Consider the following 22,601-nt stretch of genomic DNA (forward strand, 5'->3'; position numbering starts at 1 on the left):
AGGAGTCCTCCCCGTGAGGAGGAAGAAGCAGCAGAAACAACATGTGATGAACTGACCGCAACACCCATTCCCTGTCCCCCTGCACTGCTCGGGAGGAGGAGGTAGAGAAAATCGGGAGTAAAGTTGAGCCCGGGAAGAAGGGAGGGGTGGGGGGGAGGTGTTTTCAGATTTAGTTTTTATTTCTCATTATCCTACTCTGATTTAATTGGTAATAAGTTAAACTAACTTCCCCAAGTCGAGTCTGTTTTGCCCGTCCTTATCTCGACCCACGAGCCTTTCGTTATATTTTCTCCCCCCTGTCCAGCTGAGGAGGGGAGTGATAGAGAGGGTTTGGTGGGCCCCTGGCAGCCAGCCAGGGTCAACCCACCACACAATACCATGAAACAGGCTCTGTGGCCCTTTCGGCTTGTGGCTGAAGGTTGTCCTATACAACCGTTTCTTAACATCAGGTGGAGGCTGCAAGTGGGAAAATACAACCAAAGCTCTGCAGACTTCTGGCTGCAGAAGCACCGCTGGCTACAAGACCTGCCCTGCAGTCCTTTAATAAATTTCAGTTTCTCATCAACAGAGCACATAGACCAGGAGCCATCTTTAGTCCTGTGAAATCCCTGCTGCCTCACCGCCAGACTTCTAGGTGCCAGAATGTGTTGCTGTCTTTCAAAATCGCTTTGCAGGAATTTCATCCATCAGATCTTCTGGCTGGCTAGAATTTGCCCATTGCTCAGGATCTGCTGGAGATTTTAGTCAAATCCTTGATCCCCGTTTTCTTTGGGCAGGACTCTCTTTTCCCTTTCACATCCTTCTCCTCAACGTGGGATTGGCAAAAGCAGGTGTAAAGTTCTTCTTTTCTAATCCCTCTTGCTGCTCAGGTAAAGAAGTAGCAGCTCAGTTTTGGGAAAAGAGACCTCAAGGTAAGTTTCTCAATCTGTATTTAGGTATCTCCATGGCCTGATTTCCACCAGCGTTGGTTCCCACTGATTTTTGTGCCTTGTTGGTGACCCAGCATCTCTTTCATTTCTGTTCTGACTTGTTCAGCTGGAGGCTTAGCATTGGTGTAACTCCAGTCATGGATTGATAGGTGACATTAGGCTTTTTACATTAGAAAGGGATGGTGCAGTTCTTATGGCCATTAGCAAAAGCTCACTCATAGCCATACTCGTTTTCCATGGAATAACGAAATTCAGTCTGCCCTTCTATAGGGCTTGTGCACTTAAAATCCTAGGAAAGGCCTTTTGAGATTTTCCTTCAAATCTACTCCAGAGGACAGCTCATCGACTAGATGTGTTCATACACGTTAATATTCACGCTCACTCACGTGAATGTTTTGTTTCCTTGCCTGTGCTTTATTACATAGTAGCATCTTCATGCTGTGCTATTCAGCTCCTTTGAGACTGATGTATTGACTGTGTATGACTTATCTAGAAAGCATTAAAGCCCTAGTGCTGATGTCTTGAAGAGCTCGATTTAAACTTCTGCTTGAGCTCTAATTGCAGACATGGAGGACAGAAATAGGTCTTTAATGACAGTTACCACCCTGCCAAACATATTTAAAAGCATATAAGCATATGTCTGATAGGATATAAGCCAACTGATACTCCTCTGTTATTCTTTTTTACCTGCAGCATAAAGGAGTAGCTTGGTAACCATTCTTTGTGAGAACATCTTTTTTCAACATCCTTCCCAGTATAAATCAGCAATATATTCATTTCTGCAGCTGTCCCTCAGCTTCTCAAGTAAGTCACCAGCTCTAATGGTAGCAGTGTAGGAATAGCCAAATAGGCAAATAACCTTATTTTCCAGCAGAAGTCTGGCCGTAGGCAGAGATCATGATGGGCTGCAGAATCAAGGGACAGCAAAAGAAGTACTGAGCTTTCCATCTGTGTTGAGCTTTGTGATGCTGAGGCCTAATTACTACGTGTACTCTAAACTTGCCAGTTGATGAACTTGCTCACACATCAGTACCAACTGCAGCTACGGCAGCGGGATTTGCATGTGCCACTGCAGCCACAGAGGGGTACATTTTCTCTCCTGCTAGGCAGAGCTTGCAGGAGCAGTAGATGGGATGAGGACATTAAAAGACGGAACACACGGATCTGGAAACTTCTCAGATGTCCCTCCTCATGTCTCCCAGCCATTCTGTGTCCTAGGAATGCATCTGCTTTTTGCTCTTACAAAACAAGGGAGCTTGGTATCCTCGAAGATCCGCGCAGACCTCGGAGGTGGGGCCAGGTGGGAAGGTGGCTGTATGCTCTTGGTGGTTATCTCAGGTCTTCTTCTGACTTTGAGGAGAGTCTGGCTGCCAATGGCTCCTTAGGCAGCTCTTCCAAAAGAAGTGTTCCAGAGTTAGGACACGGGAAGGCTTGTGCAGAAAAGAAGCTATACAATAAAAACATTTTTGGAGTAAAGTTTAGTGCATTTCTTAAATGATAAGAAATACAACAAAGAAAATCCAGTGAAGCAAGACAGGATTTACAATATTGCACAAGTTTACCGAGAAGTTAGACCACAGAAAAAAAGAAAACAATTTGCATTTTGGTAGTCAACTTATTACGGGACACAGGGCTCCTATACATAAATTTGGAAGTGAAATCTGATTTGACTGTGCTTCATATTTGCATAACTGACAGGGCTAAGTTGAGTATACCTCAGTGATAGAGTGCTAGCCTGAACTTGCCAGAGAAAGCTCTACCTGACGCCCAGGAGACCCTCGGGAAGAACAGGCCCATTTTCTTGCAGAGGACAGTTTAACAGAACTATTAGGTTTCAACCTAATTGACAAAACCTATTTTAACAGCAAATAAATTTGTGTAATAGCCTCAGAAGGTAGAAACTACCAGAACTAAGAGGAGTTTGTTGTTGTTGTTTTCCTTTTCAAATGCTTAACAATTTTAAATTGCTTCAGCTACTGGTTATATTTCACCTTGAATGAACATCTCATTTTTCTTCACCCAGGAGGAAGCATCTCTCTGATCTTGTGTTTCTTTGATACAGCATTTCCTTCTTTCCTTGAGGAGAAAAATGAGCTGGGGATTCCTACGTGATCTGCTGAGTGGAGTGAATGAATATTCAACAGGAATTGGAAGAATTTGGGTAGCAGTTGTGTTCATATTCCGCTTACTCGTTTACGTTGCGGCTGCAGAAAACATCTGGAAATATGAACACGATGAATTCGAATGCAATATCAAGCAGCCTGGCTGTGAAAATGTCTGCTTTGACCATTTTTTCCCCGTCTCCCACATCAGACTTTGGGCTTTGCAATTAATCATGGTCTCTACCCCTTCACTCTTGGTTGTTTTTCATGTTGCTTACCGAGAGAACAGAGAGAAACACCACAACCAGAAACTTTATAAAAGTCCAGGAGAGATAGATGGTGGATTGCTGTGCACTTACCTTATCAGCCTTATTTTAAAAACTGGATTTGAAATAGTTTTTCTTGTTCTATTTTATAAATTGTACAATGGATTCAAAGTACCACGTCTTGTGAAATGTGACATAAGACCCTGTCCCAACACTGTAGACTGCTATATTTCCAAACCCACTGAGAAGATGATTTTCATCTGTTTTCTGGTGGCAACTTCATGCCTGTGCATTGTATTAAATCTAAGTGAATTGAGTTATCTCATTTTCAAATACTCCATAAAATGTTATCTGAAGAGGTACATCAAGAAACATCAAGGCTCAAAAAGTGACTGCCACAAATCAGAAATCATCGGTCACCGCAGACCAGCAGCTGCAGGACAGTTCCACAACAGCTCCCCATCCTTGCCCCTGAATATAGAAGACAAATGTGGAAAAAAGCTCCTCGTTGACTTGAAAGAAGAAGTTCAGAGACCACCTTCCCATTACACAAGCTGTATTTGACGAATTGCTTTTCCAGTCAGTGCTTTACAAAACTGAAAGGATAGTTATGTAGGAAATACTTTTTCTCTATTAGTTCCCCCCTTACTTGAGTGGATAAATTCAGTTGTGTTATGTATGTTATACATAGAATCATCTAGATCTGTTCACGTTGAAACAAGAGGTGTAGAAGTCTGAAAATTCCATTAAGTTTTAATATAAACACAGATGCTTATAGTAAATTATGCTGTAACAATTGCTCAAACATTTGTGTTTTGAATATTACACAGAATTGCTTTGGTACAAGCAAAAAGAGGCTTTTTATGTGCAGAGTTGGAAGAACCTGGGATTAAGACGCTAAACAGGAAGGGGATGTACAGCATTTGTCAAGCGGGTGGATCCGACAGCTGTTGAAATAGCGATCGGAAAGCGCTGGCATACAGTGGCTGCTGGTGTCTGAAGTGAGCTGGACGGTCACAAGCCCATTCCGCTGGACTACTGTAAAACATCTCAAATAAAGAAAAAAATAAGAGGTAGACACGTCTAGTTTAGCCCATGGTGATAAAGACGGACGTGGTTATTTAGCTATTTGTGGAGCACCTCCTTCTGGAGGTATTTGAGCCCTTTACAGTTTTTAGGGTATTTTATCATCAGAATGCATCCTGTAAGAAAAGGTACGTGCTCAAACTTGTGCACAGGCAGCGTATACTGGAGCACAGGGTTAACTCCTGGTCACCTGCACTGAGCAGCTCCCGAGTCATTAGACTTTTTTCCTGCTCTGTGGCTGTGGCATTTAAGGGAAAAGATCATTCCCAATTCCCTAGGATCTCGGCAGAGAACTGTGGACCGCACAATGCAGCAAAACAGTAGCCAGGAGTCCTAGTATTTGGTAGCCTGGAATCTGGTCCCTTTAGTAAGGCTGAAAATACTGCTACTCCTCCAGTAGATTTCCCTGCCATAGAAGAACGTGTGAGATCTAAGAATATGAAAAGCGTCCAGTAGAAACAAAGTAAAAAAGAATCACCTATTCCCTCCCCCCAAATTTCAGAATCTCTCTTAAACACCACGCATCTCTGCTCTTTGTTATGCGCATCACTGGGGCTAACAGGAAGGGGACAGAAATTTGCTGTGTCTCGTCTTGAACCTGGACTTCTGAGAGGACAGAAATTAAGTACCTAAAAAGACTTATTTCAGGGCAGTGTTGTTCTCTTTCCATTGCTGGGATGAGAGACCTTTGGACATACATCAGTACTGAGCCTGATCAAAACACACCCTTTAGAGAAAACCACCACCTGCAGTAAGTGGAGCTGCCTGCTGATTTTATTGTTCATGCCAGGAAAAAGCGGAGGAAACAGTAGCAAAAGCACGGTAACTATTTTTTCCCTCCAAAACCCCCAGCTTTGGTTACAAAGTATTACTTTTATGAGTACTGGGGTAGCAGTTACAGAATTAACTTAAAGAAGTCATGAATGATCTATGTGCTTTTGACTGTGATTTTCAAGCTTTTTTGCTAAAATAAACCTGCTTTTATAAAAGGTGAAAATCCATTTGCTGCTGTTGAACTCAACAGCGACAGCAGTCTCTCAGATACCAGCTTGCCAGCTTGTGGCCAGTTAAAGTTTTACATCTCGAGTGACGCTGAATCAGTGTGTGTATCGAGACAACGCGCTTTACACCGTTCAGAACATTTTCTGTTCGATCTCTACACACACACAGAAGGCGGCTCATGACAGAAATGCTGTTAGAAACTCTTTTGCGGCTACTGGACGAAACCCACCAAGCACCGCATGAAGCAAAACCGTTGCCCATCAGCCCTGAGCAACTGTGACGGTCACAGGTTGAGTAACTGAGAACAAAAACCAAAGTTCTCTCGGCCCTTTTGTACCCTAACGCATCATTTTTTAAGACAATGGCAACACTGTCAAAATAAAAACTGCTTCCAAAAATGACTGCTTTTTAATTATTGAGGACAGATTTTAAGACAGCACATTAATGAAGAAGTATTTATTCTTTTTTTTTTTAAAGCAAGGTTTATTTGAGAGAAAACGAAGAGAAACAAGCACAGTTTAGCCAACACAGGTTTCTGATTAAATGTGCGCATTAGCTGCTCTGTAATAAAAAAGTATATGAAGTCAGGGCTTGAAGGGTTTTAGAGCATCTCCTAAAGCTCTGTGGCTGGTCAGAGCTTCCCGCTTAGACCCAAAATTTTCCTGTAAAACAAGAACTTCAATTCTTTGGAATGGTTTTATTTCTAATTCCTATCTTCAACAGCCATGAAATGATAAATAAATTCCAAAAGCAACAGGTTTCAAGTCTTGGAGGATACTTCAGTTTTGACTAAGCCAGTACCTTACATGAGAAATATTCTGAAAAATTATTATGGACCAACTCTGCGCAACCCCCGACTCACTCATAGCAAACAGCCAGGTGGCTTTTACACCCTGTGCTGCAAAATTAGAGGAGTGTTTGACAGAGCCACTAATGAAAAGGAAACGAGCGTCACACAAGGCAGCTCTGTCAGAACGTACTTAACCTGAGAGAACAGAAACACACTCATCTACTTTCTGAACCCCTGCTCTTGGCCAGCATTTGGTCTTCTACTGGCTCCTTCCCTTCCACAGCCCTTTCCCCGCCTTTATACTCCTTTGTGCTCCAGTTTAAGTTTCACTCATCCATCCATCCCTGAAGTGAACGACGCTCTTACATTTTTGGTTCAAATGAGTTTGTAGGCTCGGTCCCTAAACTAAAGGTTTAAGGTCTTTTTTGTGTATTGAACTTCCAAGTCACTCCAAACAGACACAATTAAAAAAATTTCAATTCAAGTGCTATGCTTTTTTCTTTTTTAGTGTAGAAGTACAGTCTCCTCAAGCACATCACAATTGGTAGGAAGCTGATCTGAGCCCATACTGTAACGGAGAAATAACATGAGCACTCCATGCACTTCGTAGAAAAATATTTACCTCGTTCATATTTCAAAACATCTCTGCAAACGTTAAAAGATCCAAGTCTTACATAGATCCTTGTTTTCTTTAAAACCCAAGTAATCTCCTTGCCTTGTGACAGATGAGATTTGAAAAAAAAAAGTCACAGAAAAAAGCAGGGCAGGAGCCGGAGATGCTGCCCCAACTCCTGCTTCAGTGAGCTCCTCTCGCCCTGGGGACCTAAACCCCCGGGTAGCGTGCCAGCGCAGGTGGGAGCCCCAACCATTCACATTCTTTGGCACAAAAGCTAATTGCAAAAATACAGCCAACTACTTTTCCTCACCTGAACCAACGACTGTTTTCAGTGTTACTTCTACAAGCATCACTCCCTCGCTATCCAACAGCCGTAGACAGGACATCCCAGCAGAACGCTCTAGGACCAACAGTCACCCCCATCCTGCTGAGAACGACCACCCCAAAACATGTGAGGACAGACCCACTACTCTTATTTACACTGAATTAGGGCTCAGACAATGTAAGATTTCTTTATAGTTAACCACAAAAGAGGCTGACTGCTGGTTTAAAGATGTCTTTCAATCACAAAACAGTCTATACTCTGCATCCAGGCTCCTCGATTTGGTTGCTCCCCCATCAGCAGCAACAACTGCTTTAGTCAGCACATTCCTGATGGCGACAAGAGGTTTAAAAGAAAGCGTCTTTGCTGAAATGCACCACAGTTCATGGGTGACATGGCTGGGAAGACAGAGACACAGAGGAGGAAGGAGAGAGGGAAGATAGAGAGGGACCGGGCAGCGGGGCCAGCAGCACCCATGGGTGTCAGGGCACCCCACAGGCTGAGGTGGTGCTGGTAGAGCCGGGCTCGGCCACCCTGGAGCCTCATCCTGCCCGGCAGCCCCAAGGGCAGGGGTACGGCTCCAGGCTCTGGAGGAGCTGTCAGTTCAGGCATGCTGCCACTGCTATAGCAGGAGGCATTATGCATCGCTCAAGGTAAGAAATCTAAATGCAAATACCAAACTTATTTCCTCAGGAACTTTTGTAGGTGGCTTTACCAAACCATAGTGCCCTCTGCAGACCATGACATCTTAAATCAGACCCTGCCTTCAGTCCCCCGCTTTAAGTTTAAAATACTTTTTTTTTTTTTTAAAAAAAAGAAAAAACTCACCATACTAGCTTCCCTGTTGGACAGGCTGTCAGTGCCCACCTAAAAGGGAGTGTGCCTTGGGGGGCACCGATATATTGGTACAGCACCCACTTTAATTGGATTAATTGGGGTAAGAATGAGACAGTATTAAAAAAATGTCTCTCAGAAATTCAGACCCTACATTCAAATCCAAACGAGAAATTATTTCCTGGATATTTATGACAATGAAATTTTTTTCCTTTTTTTTTTTTTTTTTAAAATAGCTTTCTAGTATAGCACTGTGTAGCTAAATAGTTGTTATCTATTCTCAGTCTAAAAAACTGCAAATGATGCGGTATCTATCATCGAGAATGTCAATGTTGAAACTATTTAACTTACACACACAAAAAGGTATCTTCTAAAAATCTAACAGTTGTGAGGTCTGTCGACAGTGACTGCAGTGGTTAGGTACATCTGAAAACAAGAGATGTCAGGCGAGCTGTGTGGATCCTCTCCAGAGGAGGTTCTCTGCCCTCTTCTCCCCTGCAGAAGATCCCCTCTACAATCACCGCGGCTCACATCCAAGAGCAGCTCCATCCAGGGAGACCGCGTGGCCTCTGGTCGGTAGAACGTGGCATCATGCGCTTATAACCATTATAATGATCTCTCCTAGAGTTAAAACGCAAGGATTTGTTTTGGTTTTATCATTCTCAGACCGCACCTTTGATTTACTAACTTGGCAGAATTATCAGTTTAATCACTCAGGAGGGATCAAAAGCGAGAGGAGCAAACGGGCTCCGTTCAAATGGAAGCACGGGCTTTCTGAGAAGGTATGCGATTTAGCACCAGAGAGCAAACCAAGGGCTATGCCCAAGCTGAAATGCAGTCGCCTTTCCACTTTTTCATACATAATCCTCACTCTCACAGGTCGCTTCATTTGGTCGTAGGAATGTGCCCTCTGCATTGATATCAAGTAAACTGTCAAAGATTCCAGGTGAATAGCTTAAGAGCAATCAAGTGTAGCATTTAATGCAAAGCTTTACATGGCAAGACAAGTTTATAGAAAAAAAAAAAATCAAGCCAATCTCTCCCAGGATAAAGACTATTTTATATTACTGAAGGTAGGTCACATCCAGTAATGAGAATAATCCAAGAAAAATTTTTGGTACCACACAATCCAGCTGGCTTGTCCCGTCCAAGTTAAGCATAATCACGCACGAAAGCCAACATCGTAGATTCCTGGGTACTGACAGCTCCCACCAACGCATTCACGCTTTTGGTTACTCAACAAACTGGATACCTGTCGTTTCGGTTAGCAGCATACAGAGAAATCGCTCCAATCCCGGGCTCTACCAGCGGCACCGCTTCTGAGGCTCGTTCCAGTGTGGAAAAGAGAGAGGTGGCGAGAGTGCTGCCAGGTACAGTCAGCAAGAGGCAGAGGAGCGCGGAGGGAGCCTATGCCATCAATAGAGCACAACCACCGAGTTTATCTGTAAGATCACAATCTCACTTCCCTTTCAGAAAGTGCCTTGTTTATTCAGTTTTTAGCGGTATGGCATAAGGACTCACGTATTTTATAGATAGATACCAAATTGGTATTATCAAAATAAACCATCTGTTTTATAAACCCACTATTTACAAAAACGGTTTCTGAAGTTTTTTTGTTTTGTTTTTTTAACAAAAATTAAACTATACACCAATCTAAGTTACAGAAACAAAAATAACCTTTATAAGATCACATGTATAAAACAAGAAATGAAATGTGATTTTATTTAAGGCAATACTGGGCTACTTCACAAATCACCACCTCAAATATATACACTGCTCCACACTACTAATTTTCTATCACATTCACAACGGATTCTTTAATACCAAATATTGTTTTAAATCTCCAATGTAGCAAACTATTTTTATTCACATTTCCATTTTTATTATGGAATCATAAATGCTTTGTATCCAATTAAAAGCAATGAAAAATGTAGCTATAAGAAAACTATTATATTTATGAGTTAACTACATATGAATATCATCCATAGATACTGGATGTAAAAATTTACAAAAATGAGAGCGTGTCAGTACGTTTAACCTATGAAATGTGATCTTATCCAGCTCTTCTCCTGTAAATAAACGCTTTATGCAAAATAAACTGGATATGGCAGACTTTGCTAGTTTTAGTTTAAAAGTTCTTAATTTAAAATGATTAAAGGACAGTTTTAAAAACTTGCTCACTTAGTTACAAATTAAAATTCCGAATATAAATGTGTCATTTAATAGTTTAGACTTACAGACTGCTGGTGGCAGCAAATGATTTACAATAATAAATATATACAAAAAAATGTATCTACAAATAAAGAGTACTGTTATACATGAGCAGTGACCTGGTGAAAGATACCAATCACAGACAACTCACAAAGATTTAGTTCATGGAAAGGACAATCTGATAGAAAGTTGAGGTTTTGATCAAGTATTTACAAAACTGAAGCAATTACTCTGTTCTTCAAGTCCCATAGGGATAAAAACAAATAAGAAATTTACATGACTCATGTCATGTTTTTTGCTAGATTAAATCACTTCAAAATAAAAGAGCTCCACGGTTACTAGCATGCTTGATGGCTTCCTATTCAAAATACATTTTATTACAGGTTACGGTTAAACACATTAGGTTTTCAGTATTTTGACTCCCCTTCCTCGGTACCCACAACAATTACTTTCGCAGCTGTAACCTCTGGATTATCCTCCCAACGTCCTTCGAGCTTTCTCAAACTGACGATAGGTTTCATTTCCTGAAGCTGCTTCAACACACGCTCAGTGCAGTCTTTGAGAGTCTTGTCTAAAACTATCTTTACATTATCACCGCACGGAAGCTGCGATGGGTTGGCAAACGGTACGAGGGTTTCTGTTTCAGAACTTGACCAAGTGACGTTATTACTTGCTACGGAGGTCTTCTCGTTGGATTTTCGCGAGTTCGAGTGGGATCCTTTTTTGGTTCCGCTGCTATGGTAGTCTCTTTCGGTGTTTTTCTTTTGCTTCACAGCAGACTCTTCAAGGAACTTGAGGAATGACACTTCAAAACCCATCGGCTTAAACGAGCTCCAGTCGAAAGCTGCAGGTTGCTCTTCAGCCGTCTGAATGGCGACAGCAGTCTCTTCCTCCCTCTGCATGCTACTCACGTCAACGGGCAGTACTTCCTCAGTTTTTTCAGCTCTCCTCCTCTTATTCTGAGATACATTTTTTTCTTTGTTTGCTCTTTTTAAGTTGTTTGATTTTTGCTTTTCTGAGGGGCAGGAGCTGGTCTCCTGCAAGTCACTATTTACACTGGAAGAGATTTTTGCTTGATTTTCAGCACTTGAACAATCCTCGTTAATCAGTTTAGTAATGAATAGTTCTGTCAGCTCGTCCACTTCATCCTTCTCACCTTTTTCAGTTTCCTTTTGCGGTAACGTAGATGTGCTTGAATCATTATTGCTCGCTATCAAACTCGGTTCAGGCTCTTTCACGTCACTTTTTTTATCAGTCTCCTCTTGCTCACAAGAGGCTTCCTTTACTTGTGAGACAGAGTGCTTTTTAGATACAATAAGAAGATTTCTGTGTTGGGAAGTAAATGCTTTGGACAGCTTGTGACATTTATAATGCCTTATTATGTTACTTTCGCTTGTAACTACGGACGAACATCCCTTTATCATACAGGGATACTGAGTTATGAACCTGCTCGTACATTCCGATAAGGCATCGTTTCTAGCCTTTATTGAATATACGTGCTTGCCACGTTTCAGTGAATAAGCCTTATTTTCCTGAACTTGCATTCCTTTTGAGTTTTTGTTTTCCAAGGTCACGTTTTTCTTTCGTTTTGTTTTCACCGACAGCCTGTTACCTTCTTTTCCCGATTTGTTTTTCAGTCCTCTCTGTTTGGACTTCAATGGTTTCTCCTGATTTGCTTTGCTTGAAATGTTTTCCTGACCTGGTGTCAGTCTCCTGGGTCTTATTAGATGATCTTTATGCTTGTCATTATGTTTGTTAAAAATATGCCTCAGGAGGTTAGACCTAGTAGCATAAATACGGTCACAGCCTTCACAGTCACACTTGAATACACCGTCATCTTCTACTTTGTTTGGCCTTATCTTAATACCGTGATCTGCCTCAAGATGTACAACGTAGTTAAGATACGCTGTAAACGAAGACTTACATTGAGACTGATCACAAGAAAACCTTCCCGCCTCTGGAGCCGACTTCATGTTTCCAATTTGCTCTGGAGTCATGTCATGAAGCTTCATATAATGTTGTATCAAGCTGGTAACTTCCTGGAAGATGCGAGAGCAGTCACTCACCTCACACCTGAACTCTCTGACGGCGGGTTTGGTTTCCACCTCATCGCGTTCCTCTTTGCCTGGCTCGTTCTCCTCTTCCACTTCGGCAGTGAAGGCAGGGAGGTCAGATTTGTGCACAGCTTGGTAATGAAGGATTAGGTTTTGTTGTATCGTAAAAGCCGCGAAGCAGCCCTGATGGACGCATCGGTATGGTCTGTAAGGGCTGTATCTAGTGGGAAACTCCAGAGATTTTGTTACGGGCTTCCTACGTTTTCTCTCCTCTTTTTCCTTCCTGTACCTCCTAACCTTGCGTACTTTGGGTTGTGCCTGCGTACTACCAAAAGAGGCTGCATTATGCTGCTCCGGTGGAACAGAAACCACTTGGGGAGGTTTTTCCAGTCTTTCAGGAATATTATTTTCTGGTAGAAGTTTTTCCAAGACTTTTACAGGCTCTACAACTTCCTTTATCTGAGCTTCTTTGACCAATGGAGCTGCAGTTTTGTTTTCTATTATCAGCGTCTGCAAAGTTTTTATTTCAACAGGTCGCGGGGCTGTGTTTACAGTTTCATTTTGAGATCTTCTGCCATAAGGCCTTTTAATTTTTAATTTTACCATCTCCTCTGTCGTAAAATGATGTACAAGCTGACAGTGTGCTCGGAGATTAGAGTTTCTTGTGAATGTTTTTGGACAGGTAGCTACAACGCATTTGAACGGGGCATACTTCAGTTGATGTTTCTTAATTTCTAGTATCATTTCTGCAGTATACTGATGAACCTTGCCATAGTGTTTAAATAATGCGTCTTTTGTCATAGCACTATAGTTGCAGCCTGGATCCTGACATACAAAAGGCTTATTAACTTTATCGCTAAACTGAATGTTACTTGCCTCTGAAGATATCTGGACGAGGGGTTTATTTTCAGTTGATAAAACAGGAACTGCTGGTGCTAGCATATCTGCTGGAGGACACTGGGAAACAGTCTCGGAGATCTGAATAGGTGAATCATTTTCTAGTTTCAGTTTTTGCAAGCCCTCCAAAATTTCCAATATTTGAGTATCGTCCTTTTGAGATGTCTCAGACTGAGCAGAGCTACTCTTTGCAGGGGTGACATTCCCCACGTGCACGGCAAACTGTGCGGGAGTGGGTAGTTTTACACTATGTGCAGAATTTCCCGAAGAAGCCTGTGCATTGTTTACCTGCGAGCTCTGTTCTGAAGCAGCGACAGTATCCTGAATTTCGGTTTTCACTTCAAGTATCTGTGAATTCATAGCAGTTTTAATTATTTCCAGGGTTTTTTCAAAGTTCTGCATAACATTGTCTTCTGAAATCTGTTCCTCCGAACTTGCTTGCACACAAGAATTTACAGCCATCATTTGGGAATCTCCATTTTCAGTTTTTACTGTTAGAGGGGGTAACGTTGTATGAGCCTCGAGATTTGTTTTGAAGTTCTCTTTGATACTGGCGATGAATAACTGATTGTCAACATTATTGAGTTTCTGCGTGAGATTTTCCACCACTGCTTGAGACCCACAATTTGCCAGCAAGTTGGACTGAAAACTTTCTCCCTGTATTTGCACGTTTCCTTCAGTGCTTTTGGTTAGAAGTCCCATCGTTGTTGCATTATTTACTGCTACTTTCTGTGATGTATTGGGCGCAAGCAAGGGCGTAGTTGCTTTTCTCTTCCTCTTTGAAGCACTGGTTCCCTTCTTATTCAAGTTGCTTGATCCTGAATTCTTGGGACTACTTATAACTGAAACTCGTGAACTGTTCCCTGCAAAGTTTTGCGCTGCTGCAACAGTATTAGAAAACGAGCTAGGACATAAGCCATTTTCAATAGTCTTTAGCATTAAGTCCTCTGTTGCAAAAACAGGCAAACTCTTGCATTCGTTTATTGGAGGAATTTTGGCATTGAGGGTCCTGTTTTGGTCTGTTAGCAGGGTACTGGGGTTACAGACTGTCTGCAGCAGAGGGGGCGCGGTTGAGTTGGGGAGAACAGCTGCATTTATCTGAGTTGTACCAGTGACGCAACTTGTTGTAACTACGTGTGGAAGTACTTCTGTGTTATCAAAGGTACTCGGGATGCCTGCAGTTTCCAAGGCCTGTTTTATAATTTGATTTCCTTCCTCATTCCCACCGGTATTAAAGTTAGTCACGTTGGCCCGTGGCAACATAGTCTGCAGTAAGGCTGTGGAACGATTTTCAGCTGCAAGTAACTGGAGGAATGATGGATCTTTAAAACACGTCTCTGGATTGAAGGCAGACTCCTGGGGTTGCTGCAAGTTTAATGAATTTGAGGAAAGAATCATACTGGCAAGCAAAGACTGTCCATTAGCCTGCAGAGCTTCTGGAGAAATTTCCGATCCTTCAAGAGGCTTACAGTAAGACCTCTTAGATAAGTGACCACCAAGTGATCTAGGATTAGTGAAAACTCGGAAACACCTGCTACAGATAAATTTGCCATCCCTAATTATTGCTGGCCACTTTGCCCGCTTGTTATGTTTTGGCTTCCTTTCTTTCCCATTTGGGCCCCGGCCACGATCTTTTTTCACCTTTTCTGAAGCTGGATGTTGAGAACTAGTTTCATTGAAGTTATTTTCGTTACTCAATCGTGAGGGAAATATTTGATCAACAGTTTCCTCTTTTGGAAAAGCAGAACTAGTGTTTCCTTCTAGTTGCGATGAAAAGTTATTTGCGTTATTTTCCAGTTGTGAAAAGACTGAATTTGGGGGATTCTCTGCTGACGAAGGAAAGAGAGACATTGGACCGTTTTCTGCAGGCAAAGGAAGAAAAGGATCTGAACTGCCATCAATATTCAGAGGCATAACTGTTTTTGCCAGATCGTCCAACTGGGAAGGTAAGGTTGCACCAGACAGATTCTCCATATGTGAACATAAAACACTCTCAGGCTCACTTTTAATACGAGTAGACAAACTTGGATTTATGACACTTTCCACTATAGGCAACACAGGATTGGCCAAGTTTTCTAGGTGGGTTGGGAAAAGTGTACTTGAGACATGTTGCACTTGACTGGAACAGGTGGGATTCAGATTAGGTTTGTTCTGTGCAGTAAAAGCAGCACCACTGGGATTGCCCACTTGCGATGGCATAAGATAAACAATCTTCCCATCGTTCGGCACGTTTTGCAGATTGCTGGATTTTCGTGGTTTCTTATTTTTACGCTGCATTTTAAAAGCGGCATATTGGTCAGGGTGTGCTGCCTTCATATGTTTGCCAATGCTCTGTGATGAGTTGTACGTTCGAGTACACCCCTCAACCTGACAATTAAATTTCTGAATTGGGGCTGCTGGTGACACAGCTGGAACTAAAGAGCTATTTATGTTAGGCTCCGAAGGAATAAATGTTATACTTTCTAAAGTTTTTAAAGGCAGGTTATATAGATTAGCTGCAGCCTTAATACTGTCTTCAATTTCAAGTTTGGAAATGGGTACACTGTTTCGATATCCTGCCTGATTCTGCACACCAAATGGATTTACAAGGCTCACTTGTCTTTCTAAGCTTTTTGATTCAAGGGCTTCTGGTTTTAGGGTGTCTGAGGTCACGGAAATATTTTGAATATTCTGAGTCTGACTGAGGCAGTCTTCTTCCTTTCTCTCTTGGAAAACTGGAAGACAGGAGTCAACAGATGAGCACAACTGCTGGGCTCCAGGTTTAGTGGTATCTACTTTACTGGCAGTAGCAGCCAATTTACCTCTTTTTACAAAATTATCTCGGATCTTCTGGTTAACAGCAGGTACCTTAACACCGCTTGCTGGAATCGCCACTTCTGTCTTCACTGAGCCCATAGGAGACTGCTCCGAACCAGCATTAGGCGATGAATCGCTTTGCTGCAGCATATTCGCTGATGCCTTTACACTTTCGTTCCCTACCGGTTCTGCTTTGATTTGATTCCAGACCATGTTTTCTCCTTCGGTAAAACTACTTCGGTTGTCAGCTGGAGGAGATGTCAATTCCTCTTTAACAGCAACTCCATCGGTATTTTCATTAGCTTTAGAAGGCTGACTAAGATCAGGCTGATTAGTCTGGTTTTCAGGCTGTTGCACTTTTTCAGGCTGCTTGTTGTGATCCTCAAGGTGCTTTTCAAGTTCGTTCTGAGAACGGTATACCTTTCCGCAGCCTGTGACTTTGCAGGTATAGGTATTATAGTGTTGTGCTTCGTGATCATAGAGTAAATAGGCTTCGGAAAACACTCTGCCGCATTTAGGAAACATACACTTTGCTCTGAAGACTTGATGCTCCTTCCTGTGTGTCAGCAGCTCAGCGTAACTGTTAAAGCCAGCCTTACATTTCATCTGTATGCAGATATAAGGCTTGCTGCCACAGTGCATTTGTAAATGATCATTCAGGTGAGTAACACTTACAAAATGTCGTCTACAGTACTGGCAAATCACTTTTTTGCTTTGCATTTCAAGAAAACGTTTAGCTTCTTCATTATCTTTATGCCCCTTTGCATGTGCTATTAGATTTTTAAAATATTTAAAGCCTTTTTTACAAAATGTTACAGGGCAGGTGAATTCATTAACAGGTAGTGGCTTTTGAACTGGCACTATCTCTGGTATGTAAGGTTTATCTTTGTCATCGTTTTCATCATCCGAGCCATCGTTATCATTAAACACAATGAAGTCTGTTGAATAGAGACTGTTCTTCTTAATGGGTCGCTGCTCCTGTTTAGATACAGAATCAGTTTTCTGATTCTCATTGGCAGTTGCTATTTTAGGAGGTCTTCCCAGTCTTCTCAGTGGTTTCATAGCAGCCAATCTCTCTTTGCTGGATTTTTTAACATGCAAAGTTACATGGGGAACAAAGTTTTCTTTAGAATTAAAATTTTGGGCACAAATAGGGCAACTGTAAATTCCATCTTTATAATGTTTTTGTGCATGCCTAACTATTCTATGACCTAGGAATTCTTTGTCGCATAAAACACAATACTGCATATAAGCTTGCCAGTTCCTAAATCTAGCTGATATGAACCCCCTCTCTCTGAGTTTTTTAATTTCTCTCTTTTTCTGCTTTTCATCTCTGATACCCTTAAGAAGGCTCGTAGCTTCATCAAAAGTGCCAGCAAGCCCATTCACAGAAGTTTCTTTAGTCTCCTCTTGGCAATCCTCAACCTTCTCATAAACTTCACTATCGTTTAGTTCGTCTATTGATGACACGATGGATGCCTCCTCTCCCATCAGTGCCAGACACTGACGCTTGAGAGTTTTCCAGTCCCAGAATTCTGGATCAAAAGGCCACTGAGTTTTCAGTACAAGTAAGAGCTCACAGCGCAAAGAATTTGGTATTGGAAGATTCTCTTCATCATACTTCTGGTCAGGCTGATTATATAGCATTTCAACAGCATAATATGCATCCACAGTGGGTTCAAGAAGAAATTCACTCAGCTGACAAGCACGTTTAACCTCCAAATCATCTGGAAGCAAGCAAGAGATAGTCTTGCAAATAGATATCTTGACGTCTGTATTTTCACTGGATTCCAAGCGCAACGCTTTCACACACAGTTCAATGCAGGTTGCAAGTCCAGCACCATCAATCTGTAAAGCAAGACTAATTTTAGTAAGTCAGCTTATCACAACCCTTTCTATATTTGTAAATAGAAAGATATAATTATTCAACCCTAAGTGTCAGAAAAAATGCATCTGGAGTTTATAATAATACTTTTTATTTTAAGAAACATAGTGGTTTGTCTTTAGATGCTATTCCTTAAGTTGCATAACATGTCTTCATGCTACTAAAAAAAGTGGAAGTTTACATACAACTAAAACACAAATTAATTGTATGTTCTGTCTAGTTTGAGGACTTTAGGACTGTATGTTAGAGGTGTTCAGTTTATATTAGAGCAATATTGAGCTTTTTCCATGAAATAAAGCCTGCCAGTTGTGTCACAGTTATTTGAGATGAGCTTCTATGGGGCATTAAGTTAACACTGGGTAGAATTCAAATGGTAAAAAGTGCTACAGTAAGAGAAGCACGTGATCTTCAAAAAGATCTATAATTTGGAGATCACTTAAGGTATAAAGGTTTATTTTTATTTTTAAAGATTATGCCACTTCAAAGTCAACTGACCTCAACTGAACATATGGTTTCATTCCAACTGGAAGTAGTAAGTACAGTTAAATGATCCATCATTTAAGCGTTCCAAAGGTCATGTGGTCTTTTCTCATTTATACGTTCAGGCAATGTAAATTACATTTATGTCCACTTTACAGTCCCTTTATGCTGCCAAGGATGCACAGAGAGGCTGTGGTATACATGAGAATAAAGTCCAGCGAATTTATGAATGCACAAATCTACTACCCACATGGCCTCCAATTTCTGCCATCAATGAAATGATCCACAGCTCACTAGAGAAAAATCAGTATGGCATGGAGCAGACAGAGCTCTTAATATCACAAGCCCCTGTGAAAGTTATTTTCCTCCCCCTAACTCCAATTCAGTTCAGATCTTTGGAAAAAATAATCTTGAAGATTAGAAGCCTGTGATTAGCCATACCTGAACACTGCAAAAGGAAAAAAGGAATTTTTATTCTTAGAATTAATATACCAAATTACAGAAATCTCCCAACTAAATGCTTTCGGAAGAGCTTAGTTTAGCTATAAACATTAAATAGTGCAACTACTAATGAGAGGAAACTAGGAAAATTAAATGACGATGTTAGCTGAGATAGATGAACACAATACAACATTGGATCTTAGTCCACAAAAGGCAAGTATTTCATTTATCATTTATCATTACATTCTTAAGTGGCAATTCAAAAGTTTTTTTTTTGTGTGGTGGTTTTTCTTTTAAAACTTTCTGTAATTTTCTTATATATTAATATACAGCCTTCATTTCCTCTCCTCAGAAGCTTTTCCTCTCCATTTTCTGTAATATTTGAAATACAGAAAATAATGAAGAGGAATGTTAGGACCTGCTAACAGAAAATACCTCATTTAGAGGACGTGGACAATAGTAGAGGCTATAACCTCACCTTTAGTTTTTCCTTCATCTCAATTGTGGCATCCAGCTTGTCTGTTTATCCCCCAATTTTTTTTTCCAAAGGAACAAAGAAGTTTTAATGATTCAAAATGAATCAACTTATAGTTTACCTGCAGAAGGAAGTTACTGTGGCCTTTCCTAAAAACAATTAGGATTGCCCCAAAGCTGATGCTACACAAAGAGACAGGATGTCTAAGCAGCTTTCATAAGTTTTCCTGATTACAGTTCCATTAAGAGTTCCAAAAATATTCTTTCAGGAGCATCCTTACCTCTGAATTAATTACTTTAATCAGGAAGAAAATGTGATAAACAGTCTTAGTTAACACAGAAAGTTGACGACATCTCTCTAGATACACTTGAATAGAAGGCTCTACCCTTTGCTGCAGTTTACTCCAGAAAAGAGTCAGTTCCCTAGAACAAGAGAACAATATTTCAGGGCCAGCAATGCAACCACTAATCTGATCACAAGAAATGCAAGGTTGAGAACAGTTTCTATTTTGTTTTTGGGAAAGGACAAAAATCTGAATTTATTCACACCTTATCTTACAGAGAAAAGCTTTTATTAATATACCCACGCTATTAGTATCTAATTTTCAAAATTGTTACAATGACTCAATTCCAGAAGACAGATCAGAATAAAACCAGCATTACCACAATTTATGCTACATAATTTACAGACTCGTGATATGGCCTTGAAAAAAGTCTTGCAAAGTAGTTTACGCTTCACTCCACAGACTGGAATGTTACACTTCTGAATTCTTAGTAATTACTAACAGCTATAGGAGGATGGCTTTTCTCTGTGGTAGATACATTTTTCTTGAGCTGCTCTGCTTTAAGAGCGGAATCTAACTGTGATTTAGTAAGAAATTAGCCCTCAAAGCCAAACAGTATTACTCTATCTACATTAACTCACAAGTTCATTCCTCCTTAGGTGCAAATAGCCAAGAATATTTAGTACCTTGTGGAATGGTGTAACCCCCAAAACTTTAGCAGAATCTGTTAAAGCAAAATCCTTTTCTCCTGCTGCTGCACATAGAAAGGAGGTGCACAAACAAAGCAAATTCTTCAAGAACTGTACAGGCTTGGAAGTACAACTGAACTGTTAGCAGTTGGAAATTCAGACCCTAACAGCTCAAATATCTGCCAACAAAGACCAGTTATTTGTTCCCACATTAATGAAAGCAAGCTCTAAACCGTAAGTATCTCCATCTAGCTTATTATTTTGGTTGTAGTAGTAAAAAGCTCCTTCTTTTCTAGAAGTTTGTTAGAGAAAGAAATACCGTGTTATGAAATAAGGACAGATTGGAACAGTACTTATGCATTAAGTGCTGACATAATGCTGACTAGCTGCCTGCAGATATTAAATTCCTTACTTCTACAGTGTAAGATTATTGTCAAGAAAATTTATTAACCAGCTACTGGTATTTGTAAATGCCTCATCATACAGGCAGCCTTCAAATTCCCATAATGGAAGCTAATCTTGTCAAATACTTTTTTTTTTTTTTTTTCTCTTTTAGCTTTCCAAGAGCCTTATCTCCTTCCTGTTTAGCTCATAGATTTTATCAGCTAAATAAAGTTAACTTATGGCTTATGTATCAGTTCTATCTTCCCAAAACTAATATTTGTTCCGCTAGACAGAAAACAATATTCAGACTCACCAGGCACAGTACATCTCTCCTTGCTGCAGCTGGCGAGATAAAAATGCTGCACATAAAATTAGAGCACTTTTTTCATCTCCATCAGATTCTAGGTTACATATCATTTCTAGAGCATCTTTGCAATCTACTTCTGCAATCTAGAAGGGAGGAAAGAAAACAAGACCAAGACTAAGAAAGTGGTTTCATTTTCAGACATACAGTCATCTGATCCTTTGCAAAAAGACAGTAATTTAGAACTTAGTGAATATTTAACTCTATCAGATAGAGATAAGCTTAAAAGCAAATCAGTGCATTTCTAGATAGTGTCAAAACTGATTATGCCACCAGAAAAACTGTTTTATTAAAGTGAATATAAACTTGTTTCTCAGACAGAAGACTTATTTATATCTACTGTCCCAGTCACCCAAAAATTTCAACATACATTAATTATTCATATATATTACATACATATGATAATTGTAATAAGCAGATTTATAACTTTAAATTACAGCCTAACATAAAAAGGTTACTACCTGAAATTCTAACCCAGTTTACTAGTCACTCATGTTACTACTACTTTAATACGATAGCTGGGCGATTAATGAAATCTGAAGTTTAAAATGAACGTTCCAGTATTTTTAAAAAATCAAAAGATAAAAAGAAAAGGGAAGCTGTACAGTAAGAAGCAGGTCAACTGAATGCTCTTCTAGAAGAACATTACAGTCTCTGCAACGTAACTTATTTGTTCAAGCAACGATGGAAGCACTTAGTTTTGTAGCAAAACAAAGGAAACCCCACAGTCACCCAGCAGTACTAGACAGTTGTATCAGTACTGAATCAGCGCACTTGTTCTGACAACTACTGTCTAATTTGATTCTCAGCAGACTGGTTTGATTACATCAATTAGCACATCTGGCAGGACATGCTGGTATTTATTCTTTGATGCTGGCAACGGAAGAATAACTTGACCATTGCAACAGCACTGTTGGAAGTCTCTCTTGAGAAATCACACGACCACCCAAAGCAAGAAACAGAAGCGCCCACCCAAACACGCATCTAGTTTGGTACTTTGGATAAGGTGGCAGCACAGCTTGGTTGGGCACCATGGGATCCAGCTATTGGTCCAGCAATCAAACTACAATTTTGAAGAGTACAGCAACTCACTTTCTTCCTCTAAATTGACACTTTGTAAATATACTAATAACCCTTCATTGAACATCATTTGAGGTTTAATAACTTCAAAGTCATCTTCTAAAGAAAACTGCATTTCTCAAGACCTCAGAGAGGATGGATTAACATAACTGTAATACCATTTTAGACTGAAGGTCTGCTTTGCTCAGCACCCCATCTCAGACAGGGACCATCAGTTAAAAGCTTAGGGAAGAATATGGGAAACTGAACTTACAATAAAGGGAATTTTTTCCTGAAATCATACATATGATAATTGTAATAAGCAGATTTATAACTTTAAATTACAGCCTAACATAAAAAGGTTACTACCTGAAATTCTAACCCAGTTTACTAGTCACTCATGTTACTACTACTTTAATACGATAGCTGGGCGATTAATGAAATCTGAAGTTTAAAATGAACGTTCCAGTATTTTTAAAAAATCAAAAGATAAAAAGAAAAGGGAAGCTGTACAGTAAGAAGCAGGTCAACTGAATGCTCTTCTAGAAGAACATTACAGTCTCTGCAACGTAACTTATTTGTTCAAGCAACGATGGAAGCACTTAGTTTTGTAGCAAAACAAAGGAAACCCCACAG

General features: G+C 40.5%; 2 protein-coding genes across 2 annotated transcripts in view; one reads left to right on the forward strand and one right to left on the reverse strand.

Annotated features, from left to right (window-relative positions):
- Positions 1–3,018: 3,018 nt before the first annotated feature.
- On the forward strand, positions 3,019–10,051 carry GJB7 (gap junction protein beta 7). The gene is made up of 2 exons (XM_009281954.1): positions 3,019–3,712; positions 9,324–10,051. The coding sequence occupies exons 1-2, from the start codon at positions 3,019–3,021 to the stop codon at positions 9,458–9,460; spliced, it is 831 nt and encodes a 276-aa protein (XP_009280229.1). The 3' UTR covers positions 9,461–10,051.
- Positions 10,052–10,148: 97 nt separating this feature from the next.
- The window catches only part of ZNF292 (zinc finger protein 292), a 68,190-nt gene continuing 55,737 nt past the window's right edge, over positions 10,149–22,601 (reverse strand). The window contains exons 6-8 of the mRNA XM_009281955.2: positions 20,856–20,992; positions 19,467–19,608; positions 10,149–17,753 (exon numbers count right to left, since the gene is read on the reverse strand). Coding sequence (XP_009280230.2) covers positions 10,566–17,753; positions 19,467–19,608; positions 20,856–20,992 — 7,467 coding nt within the window. The 3' untranslated portion in view covers positions 10,149–10,565. The remainder of the gene's footprint in view (positions 17,754–19,466; positions 19,609–20,855; positions 20,993–22,601) is intronic.

This window comes from Aptenodytes forsteri, unplaced genomic scaffold (genome assembly GCF_000699145.1).
Source record: "Aptenodytes forsteri isolate BGI_AS27 unplaced genomic scaffold, ASM69914v1 Scaffold20, whole genome shotgun sequence".
NCBI lineage: Eukaryota > Metazoa > Chordata > Aves > Sphenisciformes > Spheniscidae > Aptenodytes > Aptenodytes forsteri.